Genomic DNA, 21,910 nt, shown 5'->3' with positions numbered 1-21,910 from the left:
ATCCAGAGCTGAAAAATTCAACTGCCATACTGAAGAATACATTAAAGTCTGTCAACAGCAGAACTGATCAAGCAGAAAAAAAGAATTAGTGAGCACGCTATTTGAAAATACAGTCAGAAGAGACAAAAGAAAAAAGAATAAAAAAGAATGAATCATGCCTACAAGATCTAGAAAATACCCTCAAAAAGGCAAATCTAAGAGTCACTTACTTTTTTTTTTTTTTTCTGAGACGGAGTCTCGCTCTGTCGCCCAGGCTGGAGTGCAGTGGCCAGATCTCAGCTCACTGCAAGCTCCGCCTCTTGGGTTTACGCCATTCTCCTGCCTCAGCCTCCTGAGTAGCTGGACTACAGGCGCCCGCCACCTCGCCCGGCTAGTTTTTTTGTCTTTTTTAGTAGAGACGGGGTTTCACCGTGTTAGCCAGGATGGTCTCGATCTCCTGACCTCGTGATCCGCCTGTCTCGGCCTCCCAAAGCGCTAGGATTACAGGCTTGAGCCACCGCGCCTGGCCGAGTTACTTACTTTTAAATGGAGGCAGAGAGAGAGATATTGGGGTAAAAAGTTTATCCAAAGAGATAATAACAAACTTAAAGAAAGATATCAATATTCAAGTATAAGAAGGTCATAGAACACCAAGCAGATTTAACCCAAAGACTACCTCAAGGCATTTAATAATCAAACTCCTGAAGGTCAAGAATAAAGAAATGAGCCTAAAATTAGCAAAAGAAAAGAAACAAATAACATGCAATGGAGCTGTAATCCATCTGGCAGCAAACCTATCAGTTGAAACCTTACAGGCCAGGAGAGAGTGGCAGGACATATTTAAAGTGCTGACGGAAAAAAACTTTTACCCTCTAATAGTATATCCAGGAAAAATATCCTTCAAACATAAAGGAGAAATACTTTCCTAGACAAACAAAAGGTGAGAGATTTCATCAACACCAGATCTGCCCTTCAGGAAATGCTAAAGGGAGTTCTTCAATCTGAAAGGAGGTTAAAAAGCAATAAGAAATCATTGGAAGGTACAAAACACACTGGTAATAGCTAAGTACACAGACAAACACAGAATATTGTAACACTATAGTTGTGATATATAAACCACTCATATATTGAGTAAAAAGACTAAAAGATGAACCTATTAAAAATAATAACTATAACAACTGTTCAAGATAAAGACAGTATAAAAGATATTAATAGAAACAACACAAAATTAAAAGCAAGGGGCATAAAGTGAAAGTATAAAGTTTTATTAGTTTTCTCTTTGCTTGTTAGTTTTTGCAATCAGTATTAAGTTGTCATCAGTTTAAAATAATGGGTTATGAGATGTTACTCACAAGGCTCATGGTAACCTCAAATCAAAAAACCTACAACAGATACACAAAAAATAAAAGCAAGAAATCTAATTTTCTATTTTAGTAGAGATGGGTTTCACCATGTTGGCCAGGCTGGTCTTGAACTCCTCAAGTGATCTGCCCACCTCAGCCTCCCAAAGTGTTGGGAATACAGGCGGGAGCCACCGTGCTCATCCAAAAATAAACTTTAAAAAATTAACCAGGTTGGTGGCACATGCCTGTGGTCCCAGCTACTCAAGAGGCTGAGGCAGGAGGATTGCTTGAGCCCAGGAATTCAAGGTTGCAGTGAGTTATGAGTGTGCCACTGCACTGCAGCCTGGGCAACAGAGCAAGGCTGTCTCACAAAAAAAGAAAAAAAAACCTTTAGAAACTACACAAACACATGGAAATTAAAAGTAAACAATATGCTCCAGAATTACCAGTGAGTCAATAAAGAAATGAAGAAAATTTTAAAAATTATTAAAACAAATAAAATAGAAATACAACATACTAAAACTTATGAGACACAGTGAAAGCAGTACTAAGAGGAAAGTTTAATCCTCTTTAATCCAATCAGCCCCTATATCAAAAAAGTAGAAAAACTCAAACAACCTAACAGTGCATCTTAAATAACTAGAAAATAAGAGCAAATCAAACCCAGAATCAGTAGAATAAATAATAAAGATCAGAGCAGTAATCCCAGCACTTTGGGAAGCCAAGGCAGTCGGATCACTTGAGCTCAGGAGTTCAAGACCAGCCTGAGTAACACAGTGAGACCCGTCTCCAAATGAAAGAAACTAAAAAATAAAAAAGCAGAAATAAATGAAATTGAAACAAAAAAATACAAAAGATCAATGAAATAAGTTTGTTTTATGAAAAAATAATCAACAAACCTTTAGCCACACTAAGAAAAAAAGAAAGAAGACACAAACATAATTAGAGATGAAAAGGGACATATTACAATGAACTCTACAGAAATTCAAAGGGTCATTAGAGACTACTATGAGCAACTATATGATAATAAATTGGAAAATCTAGAAGAAATGGACAAATTCCTAAACACAGACAACCTACCAAAATTGTACCACGAAGAAATCCAAAATCTGAAAACAGACCAATAAGTAATGAGATCAAAGCTGTAATAAAAAGTCTCCCAGCAAAGAAAAGCCCAGGACCCTATGGCTTCACTGCTATACTTTACCAAACATTTAAGGAACTAATACCAATCCTTCTCAAACTGTTCTGAAAAGGAGAGAAAGAGGGAATACTTCCAAACTCATTTTGTGAGGCCAGTATTACTGATACCCAAACCAGACAAAGACATATCAAAAAAAGAAAACTATAGGTCAGTATCCCTGATAACCACAAAAATCCTCAACACAATACTAGCAAACCGAATATAACAACACATTAAAAAGATCATTCATCATGACCAAGTGGGATTTATCCATGGATGCATGATGGTTCAACATATGTAAATCAATCAATGTGATACATCATATCAACAAAATGAAGGACAAAATCAATCAACATCCCTTCATAATAAAAACACTAAAAAAACTGGGTATAGAAGGAACATACCTCAACACAATAAAAGCCATATATGATGGATGCATTGCTGGTATCAAACTGATTAGGGTAAAGCTGAAAGACTTTCCTCTAAGATCTGAAACACAACAAGGATGCCCATTTTGCTTTTTTCCCCCCAGTGCCCCCACATTCTGGGAAGAAAACAGATCACATTTTTTTTCTTTTTTGTTTTGTTTTGTTTTGTTTTGTTTTGTTTTGTTTTGAGACAGGGTCTCACTCTGTGAACTAGGCTGGAGTGAGTGCAGTGGCACAATCATGGCTCACTGCAGCCTCAACCTTCTGGGCTCAAGTGATTCTCCTGCCTCTACCTCCTGGAACTACAGGTGTATGCTACCATGCCTGGCTTAATTTTTTTCTATTTTTTTAGAGACGAGGTCCCACTATGTTGCCTGGCTGCTCTAGAACTCCTAGGTTCAAGAGATCTTCCTGCCTTAGCTAAGATTACCGGTGTGAACCATCGAGCCTGGCCTTTTTATTTTTTATTTTTTTTGAGACAATGTCTTGCTTTGTCTTTCAGGCTAGAGTGCAGTGGCACAAACATGGCTCACTGCAGGCTCACTTCTAGGGCTCAAGTGATCCTGCCACCTCAGCTTCCCAAGTAGCTGGAAATAAAGGGGCATGCCACCACACCTGGCTGCTTTTTTTTTTTTTCTTTTTTTTAATTTTGTAGAAACAGGGTCAAGTCATGTTCCCCAGGCTGATACTGAACTCCTGGCTTCAAGCAATTCTCCCACCTCAGCCTCCTAAAGTTCTGGGATTAGAGGCATGATCCACAACGCCCAGCCACTGCCCACTTTGACTAATGTTATTCAACATGGCAATGGAAGTCCTAGTTAGGGCAATCAGACAAGAGAAGGAAATACAAGGCATCCAAACTGGAAAGGAAGAAGTCCAATTATCTTTGTTTGCAGATGATATGATCTTTTATTTGGAAAAACCTAAAGACTGCACCAAAAATCTATCAGAACTGATGAACAAATTCAGTAAAGTTGCAGAATGCGATCAACATAAAAAAATCAGTAGCATTTCTATATACCAACAGTGAACAATCTGAAAAAGAAACCAAGAAAGTAATTCCATTTACAATAGCTACAGATAAAATAAGATACCTAGGAATAAACTTAATCATGCAAATGAAATGTCTCCACAATGAAAACTACGAAACACTGATGCAAAGAATTAATATTGTTAAAATGTGCATACTACCCAAAGCAATCTACAGATTCAATGTAAGCACTATCAAAACGCCAATGACATTCTTCAGAGAAATAGAAAAAATAATCCTAGAATTTTATTTGGAACCACAAAAGACCAAGAATAGCCAGACATTCTGAGTGAAAAGAACAAAACTGGAGGAATCACATTGCATAACTTCAAATTATACTACAGAGCTATTGTAACAAAACCAGCAAGGTGGCCGGGCGCAGTGACTCACGCCTGCAATCCTAGCACCTTGGGAGGCCGAGGTGAGTGATCACTTGAGGTCAGTTCGAGACTAGCCTGGCCAACTGATGAAACCCCGTCTCTACTAAAAAAAAAACAAAAAAAAATACACACACACACACACACACACACACATACACACACACACACAAATTAGCCAGGCATGATGGCTCATGCCTGTAATCCCAGCTACTCCAGAGGTTGAGGCAGGAGAATCACTTGAACCCAGGAGGCAGAAGTTGCAGTAAGCCCAGATCGCGCCACTACATTCTAGCCTGGGTGAGACAGAGGGAGACTCCATCTCAAAAAAAAAAACAAAAACAAAACAAAAAAACCCCAGCATGGTACTGGCATAAAAAAAGACATGTAGATCAGTGGAACACAATAGAAGCCCAGAAACAAATCCACGTAACTACAGTGAACTCATTTTCAATAAAGGTACCAAGAACATCACAATGGACGTTCTCTTCAATAAATGGTAAAATGACACTGGGAAAACTGGATATCCATATGCAGAAGAAGGAAACTAGACACCTATCTCTCATCATATACACAAATCAAATCAAAATTGATTAAATATTTAAATCTAAGACCTTAAACTATGAAACTACCAGAAGAAAATATTGGGGAAACTCTCCAAGATATTGGACTGGCCAAAGGTTTCTTGAGTAATACTACCAAAGCACAGGCAACCAAAGTAAAAATGGAGAGATGCGATCACACCAAGTTAAAAAGCTTCTGCAGAGCAAAGGAAAATATCAACAAAGAGACAACCTACAGAATGATAGAAGATATATGCAAACTACCCATCTGACAGTGAATTAATAACCAGAATATACAAGGAACTCAAACAACTCTATAGGAAAAAAAATCTAATAATCCATTTTAAAAATGGGCAAAAGGTCTGAATAGACATTTCTCAAAAGAAGACACACAAATGGCAAACAAGTATACGAAAAGGTGATTCACATCATGGATCATCAGAGAAACGCAAATCAAAACTACAATGAGATATCATCTTAACTCAGTCAAAATGGCTTTTCTCCAGAAGACTGGCAATAACAAATGCTGGCAAGGATGTGGAGAAAAGGGAATCCCTGTACACTGTTGGTAGGAATGCAAATTAGTACAGCCACTATGGAGAACAGTATGGAGGTTCCTTGAAAAACTAAAAATAGAACTACCATATGATCCAGCAAGCCCACTCCTAGATATATACCCCAAAAAAGGAAATTAGTATATTGAAGAGGTATCTGCACTCCCATGTTTACTGCAGCAGTATTCACGATAACCAAGATTTGGAATCAACCTAAGTGTCCATGAATGAATGAATGGATAAAGAAAATTTGGTACATATACACAATGAATAGTATTCTGTCATGAGAAAGAATGAGATCCTGACACTTGCAACAACATGAATGGAACTGGAGGACATTATGTTAAGTGAAATAAGCCACGCACAGAGAGACATACTTCACAGGTTCTCACTCATTTGTGGGAGCTAAAAATTCAAAGAACTGAACTCATGAAAATGGAGAGTAGAATGATCATTACCAGAGGCTGGAAAGGGTAGTAGGGATGGGAAACAGAAATGGTTAATGGGTACAAAACCACAGTTAGATAGAATGAGTAAGATCTAGTACTTGATAGCACAACAGGGAGACTACAGTCAACAATAATTTACTGTACAATTTAAAATAACTAAAAGAGTATAATCAGAACATTTGGAACACAAAGAAACGATAAACGCTTGAGGTAACGGATACTCCATTTACACTGATGTGATTATATGTTTGTATCAAAATATCTCATGTACCCCATAAATATATAAACCTACTATGTACCCATAAACATAAAAATAGATTTAAAAATTATATTTAAAGTTGACTTATCCTGTCACAACCTGTGTGATTCATCCAAGGGAAGCATTACTATCTGCAGCTTAAAAAAGAAAAAACTGAGGCTCATAAAAATTAAATAACATGTTCAATATTATAAGCTGGTAAATATTACAAAATCAAATAGAGGTCTCAATGCTATACACAGTGCTCTTTCAACCTTATTATACTATAAAGCATGGTAGTTTAAAATTACATTCAAGAAAAGGACACAAAAGTGAAAATGTAATAAGCGCCTTTGTCTATGGCTCAGTACTTCTTTTTGGTAGATCTTAATTTTCTCTCTACTACTATAACCAGCTAAGGCAAAAGGAATGTATAGAAAACCATACCCCCTCAGAAGGCACTTCTGTGTATCACTTAGGATGCTTTCAGAAGCAAGAAACTAAAAAACCCAACTTCAAATGACTGAAAAAAATACAGGGATTTATTGTCTCATATAGTAAGAAATCCCAAATTAGGTCATTTTCAGAACTGATTAATTTTACAGTTCATAAAGTCCTAAAAAGCTCAAGTTTTCTTTCCATCTTTCATTTCTGACATCCTCAGCCCATTAGAAAGCTCCTTTCATGGGAACTAAGTCACTATAAAAGCTTCAGGCTTGCAGGCTCATGCCTGCAATATCAACACTTTGTGAGGCTGAGGCAAGAGGATCACCTGAAGCCAGGAGTTCAAGACCAACTTGGGCAACAGAGCAAGACCCCACCTCTACAAAAAAGCAAAAAAGGAAGAAAACTACCCGGGCATGATAGTGCAAGCCTGCAGTCCCAGCTACTCGGAAGGCTGAGCAGGAGGAATGCTTAAGCCCAGGAGTCAAAGACTGCAGTGAGCCATGACTGTGTCACTGCACAATAGCTTGAGTGACAGAGCAAGACAGGCAAGAAGAGAAGAGAAGAGAAGAGAAGAGAAGAGAAGAGAAGAGAAGAGAAGAGAAGAGAAGAGAAGAGAAGAGAAGAGAAGAGAAGAGAAGAGAAGAGAAGAGAAGAGAAGAGAAGAGAAGAGAAGAGAAGAGAAGAGAAGAGAAGAGAAGAGAAGAGAAGAGAAGAGAAGAGAAGAGAAGAGAAGAGAAGAGAAGAGAAGAGAAGAGAAGAGAAGAGAAGAGAAGAGAAGAGAAGAGAAGAGAAGAGAAGAGAAGAGAAGAGAAGAGAAGAGAAGAGAAGAGAAGAGAAGAGAAGAGAAGAGAAGAGAAGAGAAGAGAAGAGAAGAGAAGAGAAGAGAAGAGAAGAGAAGAGAAGAGAAGAGAAGAGAAGAGAAGAGAAGAGAAGAGAAGAGAAGAGAAGAGAAGAGAAGAGAAGAGAAGAGAAGAGAAGAGAAGAGAAGAGAAGAGAAGAGAAGAGAAGAGAAGAGAAGAGAAGAGAAGAGAAGAGAAGAGAAGAGAAGAGAAGAGAAGAGAAGAGAAGAGAAGAGAAGAGAAGAGAAGAGAAGAGAAGAGAAGAGAAGAGAAGAGAAGAGAAGAGAAGAGAAGAGAAGAGAAGAGAAGAGAAGAGAAGAGAAGAGAAGAGAAGAGAAGAGAAGAGAAGAGAAGAGAAGAGAAGAGAAGAGAAGAGAAGAGAAGAGAAGAGAAGAGAAGAGAAGAGAAGAGAAAACTAATTTCAGGCAACGTGCCTCACCCACCAATGTCCCAAGACAGGAAGGCAACCCTCTATTTCATATCATTATACTGTATTATTTAATATATGTAAAGCATTGAAAAGTGGCACATAATAAGCATCACATAAAGTTTGCTATTATTATTATTGGTTGTTTTAGGATGTGAGAGACTTTTCCCAGAAGGCTTCATTTCTCATTAGCCAGAATTGGAATACATGTCCCATTCTATGCCAATCAGTGGCAAAGGAAACAGAATGCCATGATCGGATTAGACTTACCAGGATTCACCCGCTCTGAGACTTTGGATACACATTCTTTGGCTATAAAGCCTGTGGAGAGGAATGAATTCCTTAACAAAGTAGAGGCTCTTCCACTAGGAAAAAAGGTCAGGAATAATTTTGGGTAGGAAACCCCTATATGGCAGTCTTCCACACATCCTTTCTTCTCAAGGAGCTAAAAGAGAAGGAGTCTGGAGGGACCTTGGGGCTTTTTCTCACAACATGGAGAAAGGAATAAGCCAACTCTAGAAAAGCAATAAGAAAAAAGAGGCAGACGGACACATCTGATGGTGCTCTCGTCTTGGGATTAAGTCAACCCTGAGAAAAGCTTCACCACTAAGCACGGTTTAGCTTGAAAGCCAATAATTTCCCTCTTTAAGATAGTTTGAGTTAAATTTGTCTTACTTGTAAAAGAATCCGGGAGACTGATGGAGGAAGGATAATATTAAATGACTGCACACAGTTTTGGAGTTGAAAGCTGAGACTTAATACTTTTGAACCATCTGTGCAACCTTAGGCAAGTTAGTACTCTGAAATGCCCTACACATACTTAAGTACACACACACACACACACACGTGCACATGCCCACACGCACATTAACATGGCTGAACTTTACCAAAAAGGTGTTCCCTGCTATTTACAATTGATAGCAGTTACCAGTCAAGTTCATATTACTCAGGCTAGTTTCTCATTTGAATTACTAAATGAATCCCAATGCTGGCTCATATTTAAAGGTTGTTAAACATATTCATTAGTTTTCTCATTGCCAATAGACTCCTTAAGGACAATGACCAAGATCTGTATCATACAGTTCTTCCTCAGCCCTATAAGCTAAATTCACTATTTTACTATCACTATACAATATTGCTAGTGCTTTTTTTTTCCCCCTTTTAAATTTGGGGAGTTTTTCTAAGCCACTTTTCTCCTATATATTTATCTAGTGAAAATAGAACCTCATTCTCTCATAATTTTATCTGCACAGTCACAGTGGAATCTTACAGGTCATTATATTGTTTAAAGGAATACGCAGGGTGTCAATTATCTTTGAATACATGTAACTTCAGGTCCCTATTTCAAATAACTTCCAAAAGATAAGTACACTCCATTCCCTATCCTTGGAAATGAGAAACTAGAAATATGAAAGCGGAGTATTTTGCTACAAAACACATTCAGTAGCTCATTATTAACTAAAAACTATTCTGGTTTCTCCCCTGCTGTCATTCTTGTTGCATTAACAGTTCCTCCAAGTTAATAACTGAAAATTACTTTGAACCAATAGGAACTTTAAAATTATTCATAACTATGAAGGCTACAACAGCATAAAACGAAGTTTAAAATTGGATATTAAAGGACTTTTAAAATCTCAAAGCAAACCATGCATAGAATAATTTATTTAGGCCGGGTGCAATGGCTCATGCCTATAATTTATGCCAGCACTTTGGGAGGCTGAGGTGGGCAGATCGCTTGAGGTCAAGAGTTCAAGACCAGCCTGGCCAACATAACAAAACCTCATCACTACTAAAAATACAAAAATTAGCTGGCTGTAGTAGCATGCGCCTGTAATCCTAGCTGCTCGGGAGGCTGAGGCAGGAGAATTGCTTGAACCCAGGAGGCAGAGTTTGCTGTGAGCCAAGATAGCACCACTGACTCCAGCCAGGGCGACAGAGTGAAGCTCTGTCTCAACAAAAAACAAAACAAAACAAAAGAATAATTTATTTAAAAATACTTGATAATTAAGTAGAATTTCTGTACACATTTATAATAATTTAAAAGTTTGTTTTCATTTTCTCCTGGAAATTTCACATCTGATATTATAGCTCATGTTCAAAAGAGTTTACAAATCAAGTGATGGCTTTTTGCCATTCAATATTCAAATATAAATATAAAAATGTCACAATTTTCTAGTGGAGAAAGGTGTCTCTAAAGTGAGTTATGGCTGGGCATGGTGGCTCAGGCCTGTAATCCCAGCACTTTGGGAGTCCAAGGCAGGAGGATCGCTTGAGGCCAGAAGTTTGAGACCAGCCTGGGAAACATGGTGAAATCCCATCTCCACAAAAAAATACAAAAATTAGGTGGGTGTGATAGCATGTGCCTATAGTTCCAGCTAGTTGGGGGGCTAAGGCGGGAGGATCGTTTGAGCCCAGGAGGTCGAGGCTGCAGTCTGCCGTGTTCACACCACTGCACTTCAGCCTGGGTGACAAAGTGAGACCCTCCCTCAAAAATAAAAAGAAGTGAGTTACTACCAAACAAATATTCAAGAAAATGAAGATAAATGTTTTTGGTTTTTATTTAAAAGGATACTACTCAGTAAAAGCTGGATACTATTGAATGACAGTCACAAAATCAAAGAGCATTACAATATTAAAACTTTTAAAAATCATGTAATCCAGGGCTTCTTAACCTGGGTTTTAAGACAGATGTGATATTTTCTGTATATGTACATTATATACATTTTTCTCAAAATATGAGCCTTAGCTTTCAACACAATTTCAAAGGGGTCAGTGATTGAAAACAGGCTGAGAACCATTAGCTAGTCAATGTAGAAAAGTGGAAATTGAGGCTCAGAGAAATAAAGTTATTTGCCTGTGGTTAATAAGTACAACTGCAGTTCTCCTGCCTTCATTTCACTGATGCATAAACGCCTCTAAAAATTTTTTTTAATAAGCATATATTTAAGAGACAAACAGATCTGTATGACCTAAGCCAGTGAGGGGAACCCTCAGGCTAATGATAAAAGAAAATATTAAGATGGCAGCTGGGAGACATGACTTAAGAACAATCTATTCAGTATGGACTAGATAAACAGAGAGTTCTAGGAGGGTCAGTTCCAAGAAAGGAAAAAAGGAAGAGATAATACTTGAATATGACTGACTGCAACAAAAGAAGTGTTACAATTTCATCAGAGACTTAGTAAAAGAATTTGGAAAACCAAGCAAAGGGAAAAAAAAGTTACACAGATTGGAAATATTACAACATAACACATCTTTAAACGATACATACACAAACATAATGATGTAAGCACCAAATACTGATTTAACCAAAATTTGGAGTCACTGGGACGATAGAGGGAGGAAACTTAGGGGAAGCTTATAAAAAAGCTAAATCCTAATCATATAGTCAGAAGTCAACAAGTAACATCTACAATAAATTGACCAAGAAAAAACAAGGCAGGCATGTTTCAAAACATGAAATATCATTTTTAAAAATGGTGTTATTCAACAAAGGCTGTCTTAGAGCATAGGTCAGCAAACCAAGGCCTATAGGCCAAATCTAGACCCTTGCCTGTCTTTGTAAACTAAGTTTTACTGGAATACAGCCACGCTCATTAATTTTACATATTGTCTATAGCTGCTTTTGTGCTACAATGGCAACACAAGGTTGAGTGGTTGCAGCAGAGACCTATGACTCAAAACCTAAATTATTTACTATCTGTTCCTTTAAAGAAAAAGTCAGTTAATCCAATCCTAGTTTAGAACGTTGTATGACATTTTGTATCTCTGACTCCTACCCATAAATGCCAGTATTCCATCAAAAGTCATTAGGATGAGGAGTGGGACTCCTCATCTTTGAAACTTTGGTTTAAAATGATTGCCTCTGGGGGAGCAAAACTCAAAGACTAGGTAAGGATAGGGATAGATAGTATTGCAGGCTGCTTTTTTTTTTTTTTTTTTTTTTTTTTAAAACCTTAAAAAACTAACTTTTCAACAATTTCCCAGTTTTTTCTTCAAAAAAATTAAATTTAAAAGCAAAAGGAAAAAATAGAGCAAATCAAATCTAGTTAATGGTTCTGGCAACTCCCTAATTTATGTGATGAGCCTGGGCAACATGGCAAAACCCCATCTCTACTAAAAATACAAGATCTAGCTGGGCATAGTGGCACATGCCTATAGTCCCAGCTACTTCGGAGGCTGAGGTGGGAAGTTCACTTGAACCCAGGAGGTCAAGGATGCAGTGAGCCGTGATTGTGCCACAGCACTCCAGACTGGGTTAACAGAGTGAGACCCTGTCTTAAAAATAAATAAATATATATATAATAGAATATGTGATTACATTTGCTAGTATATTTTATGACATTTCTTATAGTTGCTCTGGAGAATATTTTGGTTGCATGTATCCAAAGCTGCCAGGTAAATGACCCTTGGATAAGAGGGTCATTTCAGTTACAGGGCTAACTTCAGTTACAGGGCTAACTGAATCTGAGTATAATATTTCACACCCTCTGATCCCAAGAAAGGTCAGTCAACCAGGTATGTTCTATAAATGATCTTCAGTAAACTCTAAAGTGTTTAATGTAAAAAGCCAAACAGAGAAAAAGTTTATTAGGTAGAAATTAGAAAAGAGAAAAGTTTCAAAGATATAGACAGGAAAATGTTTAAGGTTTTTTTTGTTTTGTTTTCCTTAATTTACAATTTTATTTAGCTCTTTAGTTAAGCAGACTGATTTTTAACTTGACTGGAAGTTTAAAACTTTAAAAGAAGGCACTAACAAACACAGAAGACAACTAATAGTATATTGATATCAATACTTCCAATAAAGTACCTTATATGAAAAATGTAATTATATACCTGTGTCATGTTCTACCCAGAAAACAAATAACACATCTAAAAACAGACCATAATCCCATGCCAGCTACTAAGGGAGGTTTAGGTAGGAGGATCACATGAGCCCAAGAGGTTGAGGCTGCAGTGAGCCATGAGTGTGCAATTGCACTCAAGCCTGGGCGACAGAGTGAGACCCTGTCTCAAAAAATATTTTTAAAAAGGCCATATTCTTAGGTTTGTCTAACTTTTAAAATTACTTTTAAAATTAGTAATTTTAAAATAACTTATTTTCAAATGAACAAAATTTTAAAATCATCTGTTTGGCTGGGCGCAGTGGCTCATGCCTGTAATCCTAGCACTTTGAGAGGCTAAGTGAGGTGGGCAGATCACCTGAGGTCAGGAGTTCAAGATCAGCCTGACCAACATGGCGAAACCTGTTTCTACTAAAGATACAAAAATTAGCCAGGCATGGTAGCACATGTCTGTAATCCTAGCTACTTGGGAGGCTGAGGCAAGAGATCGTTTGAACCCAGGAGGCAGAGGTTGCAGTGAGCTGAGATCACGCCACTGTACTCCAGCCTGGGTAACAGAGAGAAAGAGAGACTCCATCTCAAAAAAAAAAAAAAGTGTGTTTTTTCTACCATATAAGAAAAGCTTTAAATGTATCATTATATTTTGTTAATAGACACCTGAAGAATAAGGTATCAAAATGTTTTAAAATGTGAAAACAAATATAATTCACTATGTACACAAAAGATCTAAGGTATTACATGAAACAACGTAAATTTTAAAGAATATAAACAACACTCATCAGGAGTAAACAGTTTACTGTATTGTCAAAAATGCCTATATTCTTTTGGACTTTATAAAGAAAAACATTACATTGGTAAAGCTTATTTTGAAATACATAAGATGATACAGCTATTTAAAGTAGGTATGACAATCCTAAAACATCAAAATAAACACTTCAGTATTTCAGTTTGTAAGAATAGAGCCCAAAACTTTTATTTAGCTGAGAATTCAGCTAGTGAATTGGTAACTCACAAGAAACATATTAAAAACTGTGATTTTATATTATATAATTGTTTGTTATATAATAGCTCTGCTAATCTTTCTCTTAAGAAATTAAAGAAAAATATTAATGCTTGTATAAAATGCTCATTTTATCCACTCCTGGAGATATGCATTATATTATAATTAATCTAGCCACTTTGCTATTGTAGAGTAAAAAGTAGAGAAAAAATATTTTTTAGCATCATCTTTCCAATTTATTTAGAAGTAAAATAAGTACAAGGAAAATAAAAATAATCTTCCTTTTCCACTCAAAATCCTAACATCTACAGCATGAAATAAACATATATTTTTGAAATTAAAACATTTAGAAAGCTAAAAGTTTTGACTATCAACTTACCTTCTTTTGATACCAGACTATAGCATCTGTGACTTTGGACGCCATTTATTCCACTGAAATCACACATTGGTCATTTTAGGCTGTGCAAGAGAGAAAAACATACAAATGACTTTATTTCCACCTTCCAAAAGGAGACTGAACAGCATGTAGACATAGCACTCTGGTTACTTGCAGAGCAAGGGGTGTATGACGAGACTTATATTACACCCTTCCTCATTACTATTTTAGCAACAGGTTCTCTTAAGTAAACAAAAATCAGTTGCCACAATAAAAGAAAGTTCTATTTACGTGAATAAATAACACTTGTTTTCTTACAAAATAGGTTGAATTGTTTCTTTTAAAAAATATTTTAAATAAATTTCAGAATTTCCTAGGTTATACCAGAAATTGTACATCTACAAATCCACATACAAGAAACCAATTAATTCAATCAGTAATGTAGTTTTTTTCTAAAAACCAGTGTCAGTTACCATTGCTAAAGGATGGCTTAATAGAGATGACAGAATTTATAATGACATTTAATTTTCCCTGACACTCAGTAAACAAAAAACTGAATTAAAATAACCCAAGAAGCCAAAAAGTATTTATGTTAAATACTAAGCCAATATTAGAGTTAATATACAGGAATAATTAACACTAAAGAATTCCTAGGCCGGGCGCGGTGGCTCAAGCCTGTAATCCCAGCACTTTGGGAGGTCGAGACGGGCGGATCACGAGGTCAGGAGATCGAGACCATCCTGGCTAATACGGTGAAACCCCGTCTCTACTAAAATACAAAAAACTAGCCGGGCGACGAGGCGGGCGCCTGTAGTCCCAGCTACTCGGGAGGCTGAGACAGGAGAATGGCGTGAACCCGGGAGGCGGAGCTTGCAGTGAGCTGAGATCTGGCCACTGCACTCCAGCCTGGGCGGCAGAGCAAGACTCCGTCTCAGGAAAAAAAAAAAAAAAAAGAATTCCTAGATATCACAGTTTGCTAACTGTCATTTAAGTAATTATGACAATTAATCCTCAAAGATCAAAATAAACACTTTAATATTTCAGTTTATAAAATACAGTCCCTAAGTTTATTGAAAAAATTAAGCTACTGAATTGTAACTTACAAGAAACACATTAAAACAGTTGATATGTTATATAACTGCAAATCTCTTTTAAAAATAATTAAACTAAGACAAATACCAGAAACCATTTCATAGGCATCTTTTCTGTATTTGTCTAAAACAGGATTGGCACTAAACTTAATTATTCCATAACCCTAGATGTTATTTGAGACTGATTCCCATCAACTCCAGAATACTATTTCAGTCATAAGATGACACTGGCATAGAGGGTACCTCTAGTCTCGTGTTAAGGATTAGCCTAGAACAGGTTCAAAAGCAGTTATCAGCCCCAGAACTCATTACAAACCAGGATCATCCAAGGCCACACAGGATGATCTCAGGAAAATCCTGGGGGTAAAGCACCCTGCTGAGCCAATCCTAGTACATACAGATCTCCAACTGTAGAAACGCTACCACTAGTTTGCCTCAGTAAACAAAGTACCAGAGGTTTTATGTATCACTCTTGGGAGCATGCATGCTTTTTGAGCATATTAAGATTCAGATACAATAAAAATTATCAGCAAGTTCAAATGTTTAGATGATAAACCTCTAAAATTTAAAGCAGAATTTACTTAATGCCTGTATTTTTGACAGTGTTATAAACCAAATTATTTTACAACCTTTCCTAAGATATTAGTGACTCTATCTGATCAAATTCAAGCAAACTATGTTTGGAAATTCCTGACAAACAGCCTAACATAATGGAAAGAAAAGAAGGATACAGTCAAAAGACCTGAATTCGAATATTAGCTCCACTATCTATTACGTAAAATTGAAGAAGTCACTGAATTTCTCTCAACCTGTTTCTTTCACTTATAAACTAGAAATAACTGTACCTCCCCATCCTTTATAGGATCTTTGTGACCAATAAATAATATACATAAGATGCCTGCCACAGTCCAGGACATGTAGTAGGTTTTCAATTATAATTATTTTTATCATCAATTTTCATATAAAAAATTCCCCAATCTAGGAACTAGAAAGTATTTATATTTCCTTTTTTACACATAGCAATTTAAAGAGAAATACATGCAACCAGTTTTTGTTCACACTGAAAATAAAAACAGCTCCCCAATTATTATAAGGTTACAATGTCAATTCTCAATTACATACATATGGATTATTTACAGATTTCAAAGTTCACCTCCACTAATTTCTCAGTCAGGTGTGGCTACTTTTATTTCTCTCACGAGGGTTTTTTGAGGAAGCTTTCCCTTACTGACTTAAAATTTCCCATTTTTGTTTTTCTGTCCTGGAAGCCTTTGAGTATGATTTATTAACTTTAACCACATTGTATCCCAGAGGTTTTCCCCACTGATTTTGCTAGGGGACTATTCAATAGACATTACACCCTCATTATATTTGTTTGTCCTGACAACTGTAAATGCTTTCCAGATTGGTTATAACCTGTCCCCTCAAGCAAAGTATGAAACAAAAATATGAGAATATCAACTTTTCACTTACCCTCTTTTCACTTTACCCAATCTTTATTGACAAATATTCCAGATTATCTAACAAAATAAAGATCCTCTTTCCCAACCCCCTAACAATGTAAATAATATACATTTCATATACAAAATGTGAAAGGATTTTGTCAGTCTATTAAACATATCAGATATTTAATATATTTAGGGAATATTTAAATGTTCACATATAAATAATAGTTCTTTTAAAAAAAGAAAAAGCTCAAATGAAAGTGAGAAAACACTGCCTGCCTCACAAGAAAATAATCGCAAAGACTTTATATATATATATTTGGTTTACCTAGCTACACTTAGATAAATACCAAAAATCTAACAGCATTCTAATTATATAAAGTGTTCTAAATATTTTAAACTATATTATTTGGGTCTATAGAAATAAAATTCAACGAATTTTCTGGTTTTTTTTTTTTTTTTTTTTTAAAACCTTTCTTCAGTAATGGTGATTTTCTGTGCAAACTCATTTAATAGTTTTTCCATTGTGTCAACAACCTTTCAGTCAAACTGAATGGCTCATACCTATTTTTAAAACAGGTTTTACAGCATGCTGAGATAGATTTCTGAACTGGATATCTGACAAAGCACACTCAAAGAAAGATACCCAAATTACACGTGGGTATAAACAACATGGATTAATAAGTCAAGTTATTTCATGAATAATGAAGATTATTTATAAAGCCTTTCCAACTTCTTCGATTCTATGATAGTACAGGAATACAGTTTTATAGTCTCTACCATCATGATAGCTCAGATTTAATGTTAAATTATCATATTAAAGTTTATCTACAGAAAAAAAGCAAAAAAAACTTACTGGGGACCTTTACTAGAGGATCTTAACCTATTTTGATCAACTGATCTGATACAAGCATGGGTATTACGATGCATAATATTTATTTATTTAGAAGTAATCCAATCCTGAAACCATAGGGCTAACTGCAGGCATAACATTGGGCAGTTAACTCTAAGCTAATACTATCCTTGACACAGATTTAATTATCACACCTTAACAAAATACCTGAAATTCTTCTTTTTTTATTTTTAGCTTTTTTTTAATTATACTTTAAGTTTTGGGGTACATGTGCAGAACGTGCAGGGTTACACAAGTATACACGTGCGATGGTGGTTTGCTGCACCCATCAACCCGTCATCTACACTCGGTATTTCTCCTAATGCTTTCCCTTCCTGAGCCCCCCACCCCGACAGGCCCCGGGGTGTGATGTTCCCCTCCCTGTCTCCATGTGTTCTCATTGTTCAACTCCCACTTATGAGTGAGAATACGCTGTGAATGATGGTTTCCAGCATCACCCATGTCCCTGCAAAGGACATGAACTCATCCATTTTTATGGCTGCACAGTATTTTGTTTATCCAGTCTATCACTGATGGGCATTTGGGTTGGTTCCAAGTCCTCGCTATTGTGAACAGTGCCACAATAAACATATGTGTGCACGTGTCTTTATTTACTGTATTGATTTCCACACAAAATGCCAAAGACCAGGGTGGTGGGAAAAGATGAGTACAGAACAGATGGTATGTTAAGTCTGCCTCTACGGAATCTCAATCAAATACAGTTGAACAACATGGGTTCGCTGGTCCGCTTATATGTGGATTTTTTTCAATAAAAGTTATACCAAGTGTGCCTGCTCCTCCTGCCTCCCCTTTTACCTCTTCTGCCTCTGCTATCCAGGAAGGCAAAACCAACCACTCCACTTCTTCAACCTATTCAATGTGAAGATGACAAGGATGAAGACCTTTATCATGATCCACTTCCACTTAAGGAATAGTAAATATATTTTCTCTTCTTCTTCTTTTTTTTTTTTCCAGATGGAGTTTTCACTCTTGTTGCCCAGGCTGGAGTGCAATGGTATGATCTCGGTATGATCTCGGCTCACTGCAACCTCTGCCTCCCAGGTTCAAGCGATTCTCCTGCTAGCTGGGATTACAGGCATGCGCCACTACACCCGGCTAATTTTGTATTTTTAGTAAAGACAGGGTTTCTCCATGTTGGTCAGGTTGTTCTTGAACTTCTGACCTCATGTGATCCTCCCATGTCGGCCATCCAAAGTGCTGGGATTACAGGTGTGAGCCACTGTGCCTGGCCTATTTTCCCTTCCTTACAATTTAATAACACTTTTTCTCTAGCTTACTTTATTGTAATTATATAGTACATAAACCTATAACATATAAAATAATGTGTTATCTGTTTATGTTATTAGTAAGACTTCCTGTCAACAGTAGGCTATTAGTAGTTAAGTTTTGGGGTATTCAAAAGTTATAGCCAAATTTTCCACAGCAGTGGTCAGTACCCCAACCCCCAATTGTTCAAGGGTCAACTGTATAATAATGCCCATGAGTATTCTTTGCACAAATATGGTCTCCCACATTGTCAGATTTTTAACCAATCCCCATGTTACAAAAATTGTATCAAATACTATATAATGTTACAATGTACATCTCTCATTATCTGAAACAAATTTCTCTGTTCTGGCATGACTCTAACTAGGCTCAGAAAACAATGTATTTCCACCCCTGACACTTTGCGTGTGTTATTATTATTCCTATTCCATCCTTTTCTCCACTCATACATCCTTCTAAATCAGCTCAAATCCTACTTCCTCCAAGATGAAGCTTTCTTTTTTTTTTTCTTTTGTTTTGTTTTTTTTTTGAGACGGAGTTTTGCTCTCGTTGCCCAGGCTGGAGTGCAATGGCGTGGATCTCGGCTCAATGCAAGCTCCACCTCTCGGGTTCAAGCAATTCTCCTGTCTCAGCCTCCTCAGTAGCTAGGATTACAGGTGCCCACCACCGCGCCAGGCTAATTTTTGGTATTTTTAATAGACACCGGGTTTCACCATGTTGGCCAGGCTGGTCTCGAACTCCTGACCTCATGCGATCCGCCCGCCTCAGCCTCCAAAAGTACTGGAATTACAGGCATGAGACACCACACCCGGCCAGCTTTCATTTGGACTAAAAAATGCTGAAGCTTAATGTCTCTCTTCTAGCACCAATATATGCTCAAAAATCTGTAATTTAAATAGAAATGTAAAGCAATATGTGACCACACAGGTCACTTGGTCATATGTAAATAAAGAAAAAATGTGGCATCAGTCTTTCTTTGTCTCTAAGTACTCAGTACACTGTAATATATGGTAAAGGAAGTACAGCAGATAAAAAGCAATGACTAAGCATCAGGAGGATTGGGTTCTAGATCCAAGTTCTGATACTAAGAGCTGTGTGCTCTTGAATAAGTACTGAGTTCTCCGGACCTCAGTTTTCCCCAAGTGCCATCTAGCCAAATATTCCACAACTCAATAAAGGTTAAATAACAATTGTGTGAAAAGAAAGAGCTCAGAGCAGTCTGAGCCATGTGAGGTATGCAAGCACAGACATGTGAGTATAGGACTTCAGTCAAGCCCCTACACCCAAGCCTAGGGGGCAACTGTTTAAAGTCATTCCTTCCTGACTAGCTGCCTCACTCATTTATCTTCATGTTTCTGGAATTTGTGATACAAAGTAGAATGTATAGCAAATCAATAGTTTATGTTATTTTAACATAAATTCTCAGTAAACAACTCAGGAACTGCTTCTTCTTTCCCTTTAAAAGAAAAACAAATCTTTTTTTTTTTTTTTTTTTTTTTTTAAGACAAGGTCTCACTCAGTTGCCCAGGCTGGAGTGCATGGCACGATCAGGGCTCACGGCAGCTTCGACTTCCCAGCTCAAGTGATCCTTCTGCCTCAGCCCCAAAAGTAGCTGGGACTACAGGCATGTACCACGATGCCTGGCTAATTTTTTTGAATTTTAGTAGACATGAGGTCTCACTATGTTGCCCAGGCTGGAAAAATCCACTTTGAACTGCTGCTAATCAGAGAGTATATTCAGAGCAACTCAAATCTGTGCTCCCAGTTGCAATCCTGAAGCTTGATTGAAATAAACCCTCTACTTGTATTAATTTTATTTCAGCTTCTTCCTCTCAGGTCACCAATTCCAATAATGTACAGAAGTTCCTCTGAATTCTTACTAACACACCCAAAAACATTAATATTACTTCTTAAATAAGTGTTATATATATGGAATTTAACATAGTAGAAACTGTTAGACTAAACAAAAAATATCTTCTTTATTTCGTTTTTAGAGACAGGGTCTCACTGTCACCCAGACTGAAGTGCAGTGGCTTGATCATAGCTCACTGTAACATCAAACTCCTGGGCTCAAGCGACTGTCCTGCCGTAGCTTCCCAAATAGCTAAAGTTGCATGCCACCAAACTGGGCTATTTTTAAAATTTTTTGTAGAGAGAGATGGAGTCTCACTATGCTGCCCAGGCTGGTCTTGAACTGCTGTCCTCAGCAATCTTCTTACCTCAGCCTCCAAAAGTGCTGAGATTACAGGTATGAGCCACCATGCTGGGCCCTAAAGAGCTTTTAATTTGTTAAAAGTAGTTTATATAAATCTCTTCAGGCCCTCATATTATTATTCCATTCCAACAACCTTGTATCATTCTCTGCTGCTTACAAAATAAAATCCACAAGTACTGTATTTAGACTCTCTACAATCTGACCTTAATTGTCCAACATTATTGCTCATCATCTTCTCATACAACTTGTTTCAACCATCCCATCCTTTCAACATTTTCTACCTCTGTGCCAAAATTAACACTTTTTTTTCTAAAACAAGGAAGATTGTGACAAGACCTCTAAAATTTCACTTTCTCCATATAAGTTTTTCCCAAATTCTTCCATTCAATATTTCTCATCCTGTTCTGTGTTCCCCTTACAGTAGCATCCCCTTTATCCAAGGCTTTGCTTTCCACATTTCAGTTACTGCAGTAACTACAGTACAGTAAAATAAGATATTTGGAGAGAGAGAGAGACCAAATTCACATAACTTTTCATTAAAGTATACTGTTATAACTGTTCTATTTTATTATTTGTTATTATCTATCTCTTACTTGCAGCAGTCCCCAACCTTTTTTAGCACCAGGGACTGGTTTTGTAGAAGACAATTTTCCATGGCCAGGGTAGGGGATAGTTTTGGGATGATTCAAGAGCATTACATTTATTGTATACTTTATTTCTATTATTACATTATAATATATAATATATATATATATAAAATATATAATGATGGGAGACAGTGACATCCAAAGTGTGTTGTTTATGTCCAGTCTATTCCATAATCTTATTTTGGTTGCTGTCAACTATACTACAGAAAACCCTGCTTCACAAAGATAGGATGATAGAAATGGAAACAGACTTTTC

At 36.9% G+C, this 21,910-nt stretch overlaps 1 protein-coding gene across 1 annotated transcript in view; it reads right to left on the bottom strand.

Moving 5' to 3' along the window:
* Positions 1-21,910, bottom strand: part of PHTF2 (putative homeodomain transcription factor 2) — a 167,935-nt gene that overhangs the window by 114,804 nt on the left and 31,221 nt on the right. The window contains exon 2 of the mRNA XM_017880436.1: positions 14,081-14,160. Coding sequence (XP_017735925.1) covers positions 14,081-14,125 — 45 coding nt within the window. The 5' untranslated portion in view covers positions 14,126-14,160. The remainder of the gene's footprint in view (positions 1-14,080; positions 14,161-21,910) is intronic.

Source organism: Rhinopithecus bieti, unplaced genomic scaffold (assembly GCF_001698545.2).
Source record: "Rhinopithecus bieti isolate Rb0 unplaced genomic scaffold, ASM169854v2 scaffold_11291, whole genome shotgun sequence".
Lineage (NCBI taxonomy): Eukaryota > Metazoa > Chordata > Mammalia > Primates > Cercopithecidae > Rhinopithecus > Rhinopithecus bieti.
This window is presented reverse-complemented; position numbering and strand designations above follow the sequence as displayed.